Source organism: Sorex fumeus, unplaced genomic scaffold, assembly GCF_029834395.1.
Source record: "Sorex fumeus unplaced genomic scaffold, SorFum_2.1 ptg000356l, whole genome shotgun sequence".
Taxonomy (NCBI): Eukaryota; Metazoa; Chordata; class Mammalia; order Eulipotyphla; family Soricidae; genus Sorex; species Sorex fumeus.
In genome coordinates, this window is record NW_026606412.1 from 180,341 (window position 1) to 193,489 (window position 13,149).

Here is a 13,149-nt window from a genome sequence, read left to right on the forward strand (position 1 = left end):
AACAGTACCTGTCACTGGAAGGGCACCGATTGTGTAGGATCATGTCACTTGATGAGGGTTGGTTTGCAGGCTCGAAAAACTGAGTAATCGAGAGCATGACATTGGGGACTGAAGCAGTAGCATGGTGGGTAGGACATTTGTCTTGCATGTGGCCAACCCAGGTTCAATTCCCAGTATCCCATATGGTCCCCTGAGCACCGCCAGGGGTAATTCCTGAGTGCAGAGGCAGGAGTAATCCCTGTACATCGCCGGCTGTGGCCCCCCAAAAAAGGGGAAAAATATAAGAGGATCACATTGGGGTTGCCCAATCTTTGCTCCTGAAAACCCATCTTCCCCCACCTGTTGGGCAACATGGACCGCATGACTCATGGATGAGTAACTCCTTTACGACGTCACCAGTTTGCTTTTGGTTTTTGCCACAATGCTCTGGGGTCACTTCTGGCTCTGCGCTCAGGAATCACTCCTGCCAGTGCTCAGGGGACCCCACGGGATGGAGCCCGGGTTGATCGCATTCAAGGCAAACGCCCTCCCCACTGTCCCGTTGCACCGGCTCCTTTCGTCATTGGAAATACAGTTCCGGGGTGCAGTAGCGAAGAAGAACTGGATGAGGCTGTGCTCCCTCGAGCTCACTCCTGATTTCTTCCCCTCATAGGTGCATCGAGGATTACAAACTGGCCGTGGATGGGCGCTCCTGCCAGCTCATCACGGAGGCCTGCCCGGAAGGGGGTGACTGTGGCGAGGGCCGGGAGCTCCCCATGAACCAGACCCTCTTTGGGGAGATGTTCTTTGGTTACAACAACCATTCCAGAGAGGTGGCGGCTGGACAGGTGCTCAGAGGAACGTTCAGGTGAGAACCTGGGGCCACGTGTCTCTTCTCTCTGGCTCTCTCTGCTGCCCCGGGGAACTTTCGAAGAAGCTCCACTGTCTTTTCTGGAATGAGCCTCAAAATATCTCCCCTATGACCTCCTCTAGAACCCAGGGCTCCTGCTTCCTCCAGTCAGGAAGGGCTTCACCCAGGGCGGGACCTATTACAAGATTGTTTTATTTATTTATTTATTTATTTATTTATTTATTTTTGGCTTTTTGGGTCACATCCGGCAATGCACAGGGGTTCCTCCTGGCTCTGCACTCAGGAATCATTCCTGGCAGTGCTCGGGGGACCCTATGGGATGCCGGGGATCGAACCCAAACCCGGGTTGGCCGCATGCAAGGCAAATGCCCTACCTGCTGTGTTATTGCTCCAGTCCTTGCAAGATTGTTTTTAATGCAAATCACCCCCAAATGCTCGCTTTACATTTACAAGTGGAAAGAACCAGGAAGAAGTTTTTCTAGATTAGAACATTCAGTCACACAGGGCTGGAGTGATAGCATAGCGGGGAGGGTGTTTTTTTTGCATGTGGCTGACCCGGGTTCAATTTCCAGCATCCCATAGGGTCCCCCTAGCACCACCAGGAGTGATTCCTGAGTGCAGAGCCAGGAGTCAGCCCTGAGCATCGCCGGGTGTGACACCCCCCCCAAAAAAAAGAACATTCAGACACAGGCCAGGGTTTTGGGGATCCTACTGGGGAATATTTGAGGTCTTACCTTTGCTGGGGGCTAGAGCGATAACACAGCGGGTAGGGCATTTGTCTTGCACGTGGCCGACCCAGGTTCAATTCCTTCATCCCTCTCGGAGAGCCCAGCAAGCTACTGAGGGTATCCCACCCGCACGGCAGAGCCTGGCAAGCTCCCCGTGGCGTATTCGATATTTCAAACACAGTAACAACAAGTCTTACCATGGAGACGTGACTGGTGCCCGCTCGTGCAAATCGATGAACTACGGGAGGACAGTGCGACAGTGGAGTGCTTTGCCGGCTTACAGTGAGCTGTCCTTTGCTGCCAGTCAGACTGTCCCGTGACTCTGGACCTGAATACAAAGGCTGGAAGTCAGCTGTCGTCTCAGTCAGACGTAACCAAAGTCAGAACGCAACTGAGGCTGGAGAGATAGTACAGCTAGCAAGGCGCTTTCCTTGCCCTGCATGCAGCCAGCCTGGGTTCGGGCCTTTGCAGGTGGTTCTCCAAGCACCCATCTGGTTCTCCAAGCCCCACCGGAAGTGATTCCTTGAGTAGTGAGCTAGAAATAAGCCCTGAGCACCACTGGGTGTGGCCACCAAAACAAAAAGAATCAGGACACAAAAACTCATACTTCCCCTTATTTTAGAGAACCTGTTAAAATGTAATGGATCTATGATTCTTAATTTTATTTTATTTATTCTTTTTTTTTTATTTTTGGATCACACCTGGCGATGCACCAGGATTACTCCTGGCTTTTCACTCAGGAATTACTCCTGGCAGTGCTCAGGGGACCCTCTGGGATTCTGGGAATTGAACTCGGCTTGGTCGCGTGCAAGGCAAATGCCCTACCCGCTGTACTATCGCTCCGGCTCTGACTCTTGATTTCAAATGTCATTATCGATGTTTTAAAATACTGAGATTTTGAAATATTGATCTCTTCTTCCAAATGTTGTCTCATTTAAGTTTAAGATAGTAAATGTCAACAGATAGAAATCAACCAAAGCTCATTGAAATCTTCAAGTTAAAAAAAATCATCTTTATTGCTTGAGGTTCTGTGATTTACAATATGGTTAATAACGGTTTCCTGGGCACTTATTTTCAGCACCATGCCCGGGTCTAGAGTACCCACCTCCCACCGTCTCAGCCCTCTCCATCACCCCCAAACACAGTTCTCTGTGTTGCCTTAGGTCCTTGATTGCTCCCTCGCTGTGTATCTTTAAGTCACACATATGGGAGAGACAATTTTGTCCCTGTCCCTTGCCTTCTGGCTGACTTTACTCAGCCCACTTCCCTCTACCACCCCCCCCCTTGTGGACCAAACTAGAAACATCGCATGATTCTGCCCTTGCTCAGAGCTGTATAGTATTCCATTGTGGATCTAGAGCGCCGCTTTTAGGAGTTGGGTCACCTCCACAGTAGTGGCCTCCCTGCCCTGGATGTGCAAAACCACCGTGGCTGTGGTCCAGAAATAAAGAAAAGAAATGAAGGTCTGCCTCTGTCTCCTAGGCAGAACAACTTTGCTCGAGGGTTAGACCAGCAGCTGCCTGACGGCCTCGTAGTAGCCACAGTTCCCCTGGAGAACCAGTGTCTGGAGGAGATCTCCGAGCCCACACCGGACCCCGACTTCCTCACAGGTGAGTGAGCCCCCACTTAACCTGCAGCAGACAGGCGTCCCCTCGCTCCCTCTCCCCTCCCTTCCTTCCTTCCTTCCTGCCACCCTTCCTTTCTTCCTTCCTTCCTTCCTTCCTTTCCCTCCCTCCTTCCCTCCCTCCCTTTCTTCCTTTCTGCCTTCCTGCCTGCCTTTCCTGCCTTCCTTCCTTTTTTCTTCCTTTCTTCCTTCCCTTTCTTTTTCCCCCTTCCCTCTCTCTTCCTTCCCTCCCGCCCTCCCTTCCTTCCTTCCTTCCTTCCTTCCTTTCTTCCTTCCTTCCTTCTTCCTTCCTTCCTTCCTTCCTTCCTTCCTTTCTTTCCTTCCTCCTTTCTTCCTTCCTTTCTTCCCTACCTCCCTCCCTTCCTTCCTGCCTGCTTTCCTTCTTTCCTTCCCTTCTCCTTCCTACTTCCTTCCTTCCTTCCTTCTTTCTTCCCTCCTTCCTTTCTTTTCTTCTTCTTTTTTCTTCCCTCCCTCCCTTCCTTCCTGCCTTCCTTTTTTCTTTCTTTCTCACTTCCCTCCCTTTTTTTCTTCCCTCTTCCCTCCATCCCTCCCTTCCTCTCCCTCCTTTCTTCTATCCATTCTTTCTTTGTTCCTTTTCCTTTTTCCTTCCTTCCTTACTCCCTCCCTCCTCCCTCTTCCCTCCTTCCCTCCTTCCCTTCCTTCCTCCATCCCTCATTGGTCCACTTTGTCATTCTTTCTTCAGAAATAGGTTCAGAGGAAAAGTCTTTCTGGACAAACCAGAGCTATTTTGTTCACGGGGAGTGGGGTGGGGGGAAGTGTCATTCAGAAACCTGTCCCCACATCACAACAAAAATAAAACACTAGAGCTGATGATGATGACAAGTCAAAGGCACACTGGGAAAAGATCCTGTGAGTTAGTCAGAAAAAGGGTCTGTTCCTCTCTCCCTTTCTCGGAACCCGCGGCTACATTGTGTGTGAACAGGCACCATGAGGTTCCTTTTTCCACAGCAGCGGTGCTGCTTTGCTGCCTGACTGGGTCAGGCATGCGTGTTCCGAGGAAGATTGGTGTTTCTGTGCATGTGGGGTCAGTCAGCCCTCCCCATCCCCAACACCCAGACTCCCTTTATTTTCCCTCCTTTGTTGTCTTGAGGGGCTGGAGCGATAGCACAGCGGATAGGGCATTTGCCTTGCATGCGGCCAACCCGGGTTCGATTCCTCCACCCCTCTCGGAGAACCCGGCAAGCTACCGAGAGTGTCCCACTCGCATGACAGAGCCTGGCAAGCTCCCTATGGCGTATTCGAGATGCCAAACACAGTCACAACAAGTCTTACAGTGGAGGCGTTACTGGTGCCCGCTCGAGCAAGTCCATGAACAACAGGAGGACAGTGATACAATGCAGTGCTACAGTTGTTTTGAACTTAAGCCCAAAAGGTGGATAACTGCGACACCCAGTACTGAGGAAAGAGGAGAGAGAGGCGGCAGAGGACAGCAAAATTTTGGAAGTTGTGTGTGTGTGTGTGTTTGCGCGTGCCCCTCTGTGGAGGTGGTGTTTTATCTTTCCCCAGATGAATTTTTATATTCATAGCCTCTTTTCACCCATGACAATTGAGCGCTAGACAATCGGTAGGTACAGAGGAGGTACGACCAATTCCATTATCTCCACTTCTCAGAGGTGAAAACGGATACAAACGAATGGCCTTAGCCAAAGTTTCCCAGCTGGTGGGACTTGTAGAATTGAAGAGCAAGCAAGAGCTTAGGTCCGCTGAGCCTTTGTCTTGGCTGAGGAAATCCTAGGGCCCCCCTAAGATCCCTTTGGCAGGTGGCCACGGCAAGCAACTTCAGACCGCACCTCAGCCAGAGTCTCGCCTTACCCAGGCTCTCTGCGGCACCATTAGGATTCCAAACCCCCAATTTCCTGCCATGAAGAGGAATATCTAACAGAATATCTGATGTGTGATGTCTAATATGTTGCAAAAACCTTCATTTATTGACCTTGCTGTTGCTTTATTTGTCTTCTTTTCTAAATAACAGTAAAACAGCGAGCATCCGTAACTAGAGGATGCATGTGAGGTAGACCAGTTGCCCAAAGTTTGTGGTGGTGGTAGTGATGGTGGGTTGGGGGTGTCGGGGGCTATGCTCAGGTATATCCACTCTCCACATCTTGTGGGTTTTATGTTCCAAAGAGGTAGATGTCATTACTCTCAAACTTGTAGAGTGTGGACTTCATTGCTATGCTTTTAAAGTGGACCTACGCTGGACTGGAGTAACAGTACAATGGGGAGGGCATTTGCCTTGCATACGGTTGACCCGGATTCAATCCCTGGCATTCCATATGGTCCCCCAAGAACCACCAGGAGTAATTTCTGAGTGCAGAGCCAGGAGTGACCCCCGAGCATCGCTTTCTCCTTTTGGTCTCCCCAATCATTCACCCTCTTTGATTCTCACAGAAATAGAAACCTGACAGTTACTCAGCAACTGGGAAGCACCCTCTCTTCGTCTAGTTTAAGGATGAGTTGATGTAGCCTGCACGAAGCCTAGGCTAACATTGCAAGAGATATCACTATGGATATATTAGCATCGTTCTATTTATTTTTCTTTTTGGGTCACACCCGGAGATGCTCAGGAGTTACTCCTGGCTTTGAACTCAGGAATCACTCCTGGCGGTGCTCAGGGGACCCTATGGGATGCTGGGAATCCAACCGGGGTCAGCCGTATGCAAGGCAAATGCCATCCCCACTGTGCTATTGCTCCAGCCCCCAGCACCGTTCTATTTACAACTGCATCTAGAACCTCTCACTATGCCTGTATTTGGGCTGCCATTGTGTCCGATTTTCTATAATGAGTCCAAACAGCAAACACAAAGCATTAGAATGAAGCTAAATCAATTTTCTAAACTTAGCGCGTTGTTTTTTTTATCCCCTTGGCCTAATTATTCTGTTTTCTTTTTTTTATTAATAAAGGCCTTTTATATTTATGATATGTTCTAGAATTCAAATAGGGGCAACTCATTTTCCCAAGGTTTTCAAGGCAAACAGCCAGTTATAACATCAGGAAGAGGAAGTTTTTTGGGGGCACGGCCTTGGACAAATGACCTGACTTCTTGGGGACTCAGTTCTCCAGTTGGGAGCAGGGGGACTCCCAAAGAGGGTCTGGAACCCAGAGGGCACTGTAAGTAGGCTCTCCCTCCCCCTTCTGGCATAGCCCTACAGTTTCCCTCCTCTTGATAAAGACAAAATCATTGTTATCAGCCTCCGAGTAATTAAAACTTAAATACTAAACACAAATCAGTTTAGTGGGACAGAAAAATCAATGCTATCAGGTTGGAGGAGAAGTCAATTACGGCAGCTATTAAGGAGGGTGAGAACTCGGGTAAGTTACAGTAAAGCCTCGAGCTGTGTAGACAATTCGTGAGCCGCTCTTAGGGGAGACTATTCGGAACTCAGACCTGTGCCAGATGACTCCGCCCCAACTCCCTGGATTGACATGGAGAGCATCAACAAAACACTGTCAAACACTGTCCTCCCGTTGTTCATTGATTTGCTCGAGCGGGCCCAGTAACGTCTCCATTTTGAGACTTGTTACTGTGTTTGGCATATTGAATACGTCACGGGTAGCTTGCCAGGCTTTGTCGTGTGGGCGAGATACTCTCAGTAGTTTGCTGGGTTCTCCGAGAGGGGCAGAGGAATCAAACCCAGCTCGGCTGGGCTGGCTGCTCACAAGGCAAACGCCCTACCACTGTGCAGTGAAATGAGAGAGAGGGACAGACATAGAAGGACTGCACTCATTTGTGGAATATAAAGTCACATAATAGGATACTAATACCTAAGGGCTAGTAGAGATAAGGGCCAGGAGGATTGCTCCATGGCTTGGAAGTTGATCTCATGTGCTGGGGGAAAAGGCAGCTGAGATGGAGAAGGAACTACTCAGTGAAGGATGCTTGGAGGACTCACTCGAGATGAAGGATGCGTGCTGAAAGTAGACTATGGACCAAACATGATGGCCGCTTAGTACCTGCATTGCAAACCATAACATCCCCCAAAGAGAGAGAGTAAAAGGGAATGGGTCTGCCACAGAAGTGGGGAGTTGGGGGGGGGATGGGGCGGGGGTGACAGGAGGGATACTGGAAACATTAGTGATGGAGAATAGGTACAGGTGGAGGGATGGGTGCTCGAACATTGTATGAACCTCAGTGTAATCATACAAGTCTGTAAGTCCGTAACTGTATCTCACAGTGATTCATTAAAATTTAAAAAAAAAATTCTTTTGGATGTGGGCCAGTCTCTGCGGTGTGAAATGATATCTCATTGTTGTTTTGATCTGCATCTCCCTGATGATTAATGATGTAGAGCATTTTCTCATGGGGTGGGAGGGAGACTGGGATCAGTGGTGGTGGAGAATGGGCACTGGTGGAGGGATGGGTACTCGATCATTGTATCACTGAAACCCAAGCACAAAAAATGTGTAAGTCTACAACTGTACCTCATGGCGTTTCACTAATAAAATTTTTTAAAAAAATTATTAAAAAAAGACAACCTCAAACTCCTTGCTGTTGTATGCAAGGCAACTCACACTCATGATATGTGTCCATGTCTGACACGGCTCTCCACGCCACAGCCCTGTCTTGGCGGGACCTCCCACTCCCTCTCCTCTCTGCCCAGGGATGGTGAACTTCAGCGAGGTGTCGGGGTACCCCGTCCTACAGCACTGGAAGGTCCGGTCCTTGATGTATCACATCAAACTCAACCAGGTGGCCGTGTCTCAGGGTGAGTAAGTACTGCGCCTTACACACCCCACCCTCGTTGGCGTGGGCACCCCCTCTGCTCCCCACGCTCTGCCCAGTGCTGTTCACTGGATAGTTGTTCACTGGGTTGTTCACGCCCTCTTGGGCTGCAAGAGGGCTGGGCTGGGGGCCCTTCAGGACATGGGAAAGGAAGGGTGGGTTTTCGCCAGAACCTGATGGGTCTAGAAAACCGGGAAGGACAAGGCAGGAACCCATGAAGAGAAACCCTTTTTTTTTGTCATCTGTCCCCCTTCTTGTCCCCTGTGTCATGAGGAAGTAACAAAGTCAATTGCCTACCACAGGACAGAGGGAATGTGTTCAATACCAGCAACCGAATTACCATCAGAAGAGAGAGTAAGGGGAAGAATAGACAAAGGAAGGAAGGGGGAAAATACAAAACTTAAGATTCCCAAACAGCTTCCGGGGTAGAGGTCACTTAGAAAAAAAAAAACGACCGAGGGACAATTAACAAAAGGGAAAGACAAAAGGCTTAATCTGTACCGGTGTCTCAGTAATCTCTCAAACGAGGGCTTAATGGCTCCATGGTGAGACACAACAATTGACACTCATTTTCTCCTAAGGAAACATTTTTTAACATTCTGTTAGCAAATTATAGATAAGAAGCAATATAGAATAAATTATTGAGAGTTTGCTGTGGGGGCAGGCTACGGGGTGGTTAGGAAAATTGGAGACAGTGGTGGAGGAAAGTGTAATGATGATGGTAGGAGTGGGGGTGGAATATTGAATGCTTGAAACAAATCATCACGAACAATTCTGTAAACCACAGTGTTTAGATAAAGTGTAGGAGGAAAATTTACATAGGAAAGTGTTACCTATTCCATGGAAACTCCAAAATAGGAACACAGAATTGCTTTAAAAGTGTTATTAACATGATTGTTACCATAACGAGGTCCAAGTATAAAGATAAAATTTAGTGTACTGTAGATTCCAGAGTAAGGAGAGGCTGCTAAAATCTCAGGGTTAGGACGAATGAAGACATTCCTGGCGCCCGCTCAAGTAAATCGATGAACAACAGGATGACAGGGATACAGTGATACAGTGATAGATTCCAGAGTTGAAAACGTATAGATGTAAATGAGAATATTTTATATTGCATTACAGAGTTTCCATTTTCTTATTTTACACAGGTCAAAATCATATAGTAATGGCAAATTGGCTTTTACTGATTTTTTTTTCTGATGTCTCTATTTGCCATTTCTTAAAGCTTTGTCGGAATAAGCAATATAAAGTAAATTTGTTCTGTGCCTCAGGGGACAGGTTGGGATTCGGAGGGAGACCTGGGGTGGAGTGAAGGTCACACTAGTATGTTGGAACACTAAATGCTTGAAACAACTGTATTGTGAACCAAAAAAAAAATTGTAAGATAACATTGGTTTGTCCTTTCTGCCTTGCTGCAGGGAACTTAGGTTGATTGGGTTGCTCCCATCACAGTGCTCCCATTCCTCGGTGTTTATTTGTAACTTCTTTCTTTGTGCTCTGCTAACTTGTAAATATTGTTTTCCTCTTCTCCTTAGTCCAATAACTTAATTAACATCTTAATTCTACTTCTTAATATTAGTAAAATTTTAATGGATACAGTAAGAGATACATTGAGCTTGTAGGGTGTCTCTCCCGGGAACATCTTGCCACAGACTCAGACTACAGAGCTCAGGCCAGATTAATCTTTCCTAACCCTAGCAGGGTCCGAATCTAGTTATTGCTTTTTGGATCATGACAGAATTTGTCCATGACCAAGCTCTTAACTTATGGTTAAGCATTTTGGCATTTTGGCCAGGCCCATTTCGATGCCAGGGTAGCACATAGCTCACCGCTTGCCCTGGGTCCATCCAGTCCCTCATTGGGACCCTGCTTTGGGGGTGCTAGGAGGTAAGGGTAGCAGAGACTGAGGTCAGGAGGTAAATATCATTCAGAGTCAACTAACTCCCACGTTACAAAAGCATAGCATCTACTGTCTTTTCTTGTCTGTGTCCATACACAAAGTACGTTGATCTGAATTAACTATGCAGAGGACTTAAGGAGAAGTGGAAAACAAGATTTGCAAGTTAACAGAGCACAAAGAAAGAAGTTACAAATAAGCACCAAGGAATGGGAGCACTGTGACGAGAGTAACCCAATCAGCCTGAGCTCCCTGCAACAAGGCAGAAAGGACAAACCAATGTTATCCTACAAGGAATGAGCAATTTCTCACTCTAGGAATACTCAGTATACCCCCCACCACACACACACACACACACACACACACACACACACACAAAACATACACACAAGCACACACACACACACACACACACACAGTTTCCTGCTTTACCCAGCAGGGATTAACAGTAAGTCATAGGCCCCCTACAATCACTAACAGCATCCCCCACCATTTGTGAATTCAGAACTGGGGTTTGCACCCTGAGCTAGTCTCCCCTCCCTCCCTTCCCTGCCAGCGTAGAAGGTTCTAGAAAGTTGCCTGCGCTCAGAGTTGCCGAGTTGGGGCTACAGAAAACTTGGCAGAAAAAAAAATTCTTCATTGGAGAAAAGCCAGTCCATGGGGACTTTGGCACTGGGCAGTGAGGGATGCTGGAAGCTTCTTTCTGCCCTCGGGCAGTTTTCATCCTATACATGGAACTTCTAGAACAAACAGAAGCCCTGCCCACCTTTTCGCATGTTGTTTGAGTCCCCTTTGTATTTATTTATTTATTGCAGGCAATTGTTTCTGTCTTGGGTGGCCCTGTCCTATTGTTTGACTTTTGATTTGAGCCCGCAGAATGGTTCTCACATGATGACTGTTTCTTTCTTTCTTTCTTTCTTTCTTTCTTTCTTTCTTTCTTTCTTTCTTTCCTTCCTTCCTTCCTTCTTCCTTCCCTCCTTCCTTCCTTCCTTCCTTCCTTTTTTTTTCTTTTTGAGTCACACCCGGTGATGCACAGGACTGACTCCTGGCTCTGCACTCAGGAATCACTCCTGGTGGTGCTTAGGGGACCCTCTGGGATGCAGGGGCTCGAACCCGGGTCTGCCGCGTGCCAGGCAAACGCCCTCCTTGCTGTGCTATCGCTCCAGCTCCTCACATTATGACTTTGACTGGGAAGAAAAGAAAAAGTGAAGCAAGACGACAGTGACCTCGCAGGAGCGATAGAGCATTGCAGTGTCTGGCTTAAACTTGCCTGAGTGCAGAGCCAGGAGTGACCCCTGAGCATCGCCAGGTGTGACCTCCAAAAGCCTCCAAGTCAAAGGTCAAATATAACCACTAGGGGGGGCCAGAGTGATAGCACAGTGGGTAGGGCACTTGCCTTGCATGCGGCCGACCCGGGTTCGATCTCCGGCCTCCCATAGGGTCCCCCGAGCACCGCCAGGAGTGATTCCTGAGTGCAGAGCCAGGAGGAACCCCTGAGCATCGCTCGGTGTGACCCCAAAAGTCCAAATAAATAAATAAAATAACCACTAGGTAAATGATGCTTGAAGAGCTCGCTCAGGATGGGAGATGTGTGCTGAAAGTAGACTATGGACCAAACATGATAGTACCTGTATTGCAAACCACAACACCCCAAAGGAGAGAGAGTAAGAGGGAAGGTGTCTACCACAGAGGCGGGGGGGAAGGGGTGGGGTTGGTGGGAGGGATACTGGGAACATTGATGATGGAGATTGGGCACGGGTGGAGGGATGGGTGCTCGACCATTGTATGACCGAAACGTAACATAGCAGGCACATTCCCTCTTTCTCTCTCTCTCCCTTTGGGTGTTAAGGTTTGCAAAACAGGTACTAAGTGGCCATCACGTTTGGTCCATAGTCTACTTTCAGCACGCATCTCCCATCCCAAGCGAGCCCTCCAGGCATCCTTCACTTAGTGGTCCCTTCTCCATTCCAGCTGCCTTTTCCCCCCAGCCTGTGAGGCCGGCTTCCTGTCTTAATTGCCACGATGCTCCTTTCCCCATAGCTCTGAGCAACGCCCTCCACTCCCTGGATGGTGCCACCTCGCGGGCGGATTTCGTGGCCCTCCTGGACCACTTTGGCAACCACTACATCCAGGAAGCCGTCTACGGCTTCGAGGAGTCCTGTTCGATCTGGTACCCCAACAAGCAGGTGCAGCGGCGGCTCTGGCTGGAATATGAAGACATCAGCAAAGGTACTGTGGTGGGCGCAGGAGAAATACCTGGGGGAGGGGTAGCGTTGGATGGGGGTCAGTATACTCTGCGTTCACCCTTGAGCTTGCTGAGGTGCGGGGACTAATACCAGAGCGCCACATGGGGTCGTTGGGAGGACAGTGTCTCTTGATTATCAGAAAGAGGGGCTTGACATTTTATGTCCTTTTATACCCAGCCCTGGCAGTTGAAAATCACTGTCAATTTTTTTTAATTAGCTACTCAGTTTGGAGCAATAGTATTCAGGCCGGAGCGGTAATACAGAGAGGAAGGAGTTTGCCTTGCACGCGGCCGACCCGGGTTCGATTCCCAGCATCCCATAGGGTCCCCCAAGCACCACCAGGAGTGATTCCTGAGTGCAGAGCCGGGAGTCAGCCCTAGGTATCGCCGGGTATGACCCCCCCCCCAAAAAAAAGGAAAAGAAAAGAAAACACCGAGCGGCTGTAGTGATAGCACAGAAAGGAGGGCGTTTGCCTTGCAGGCAGCTGACCCGGGTTTGATCCCCGGCATCCCATAGGGTCCCCTGAGCACCACCAGGAGTGATTCCAGAGCGAGGAGGAACCCCTGAGCATCGCCGGGTGTGACCCAAAAAGCAAAAAAAAAGAAAGAAAGAAAAGAAAGCGCCGGAAGTCGGACCTCCAAAGCCTTCTTGAGCCAGAGTTGGGGGCAGACAGGGAGCTTTGTTGTCAATGGTATGCCAGGAAGATAAAGCGGCACCCAGCACCCAACCTCCTGGGCTAAGATGCTCTGGGTGCCACCATTGATGCTGTGTCTTGCTCCAGTGTACTGTTCCCCCAAAGTAGGTAACATCCACCCCCAAGGGTAGCACTGTAGCACTGTGTCACTGTCGTCCCATTGTTCATCGATTTGCTCAAGTGGGCACCAGTCACGTCTCCATTGTGAGACTTGTTGTGACTGTGTTTGGCATCTCAAATACACCACGGGGAGCTTGCCAGGCTCTGCCGTGTGGGCGGGATACTCTCGGTAGCTTGCCAGGCTCTCCGAGAGGGGTGGAGGAATCGAACCCAGGTCGACCACGTGCAAGGCAAAAGCCCTATCCGCT

General features: G+C 49.0%; 1 protein-coding gene across 1 annotated transcript in view; it reads left to right on the forward strand.

Moving 5' to 3' along the window:
• LOC130019007 (astrotactin-1-like) overlaps positions 1-12,108 on the forward strand; it is a gene marked incomplete at both ends in the record, with an annotated part of 136,740 nt that extends 124,632 nt beyond the window's left edge. Inside the window, 4 exon segments of the mRNA XM_056109633.1 lie at positions 653-847; positions 3,061-3,188; positions 7,823-7,927; positions 11,882-12,108. Coding sequence (XP_055965608.1) covers positions 653-847; positions 3,061-3,188; positions 7,823-7,927; positions 11,882-12,108 — 655 coding nt within the window.
• Positions 12,109-13,149: the final 1,041 nt, after the last annotated feature.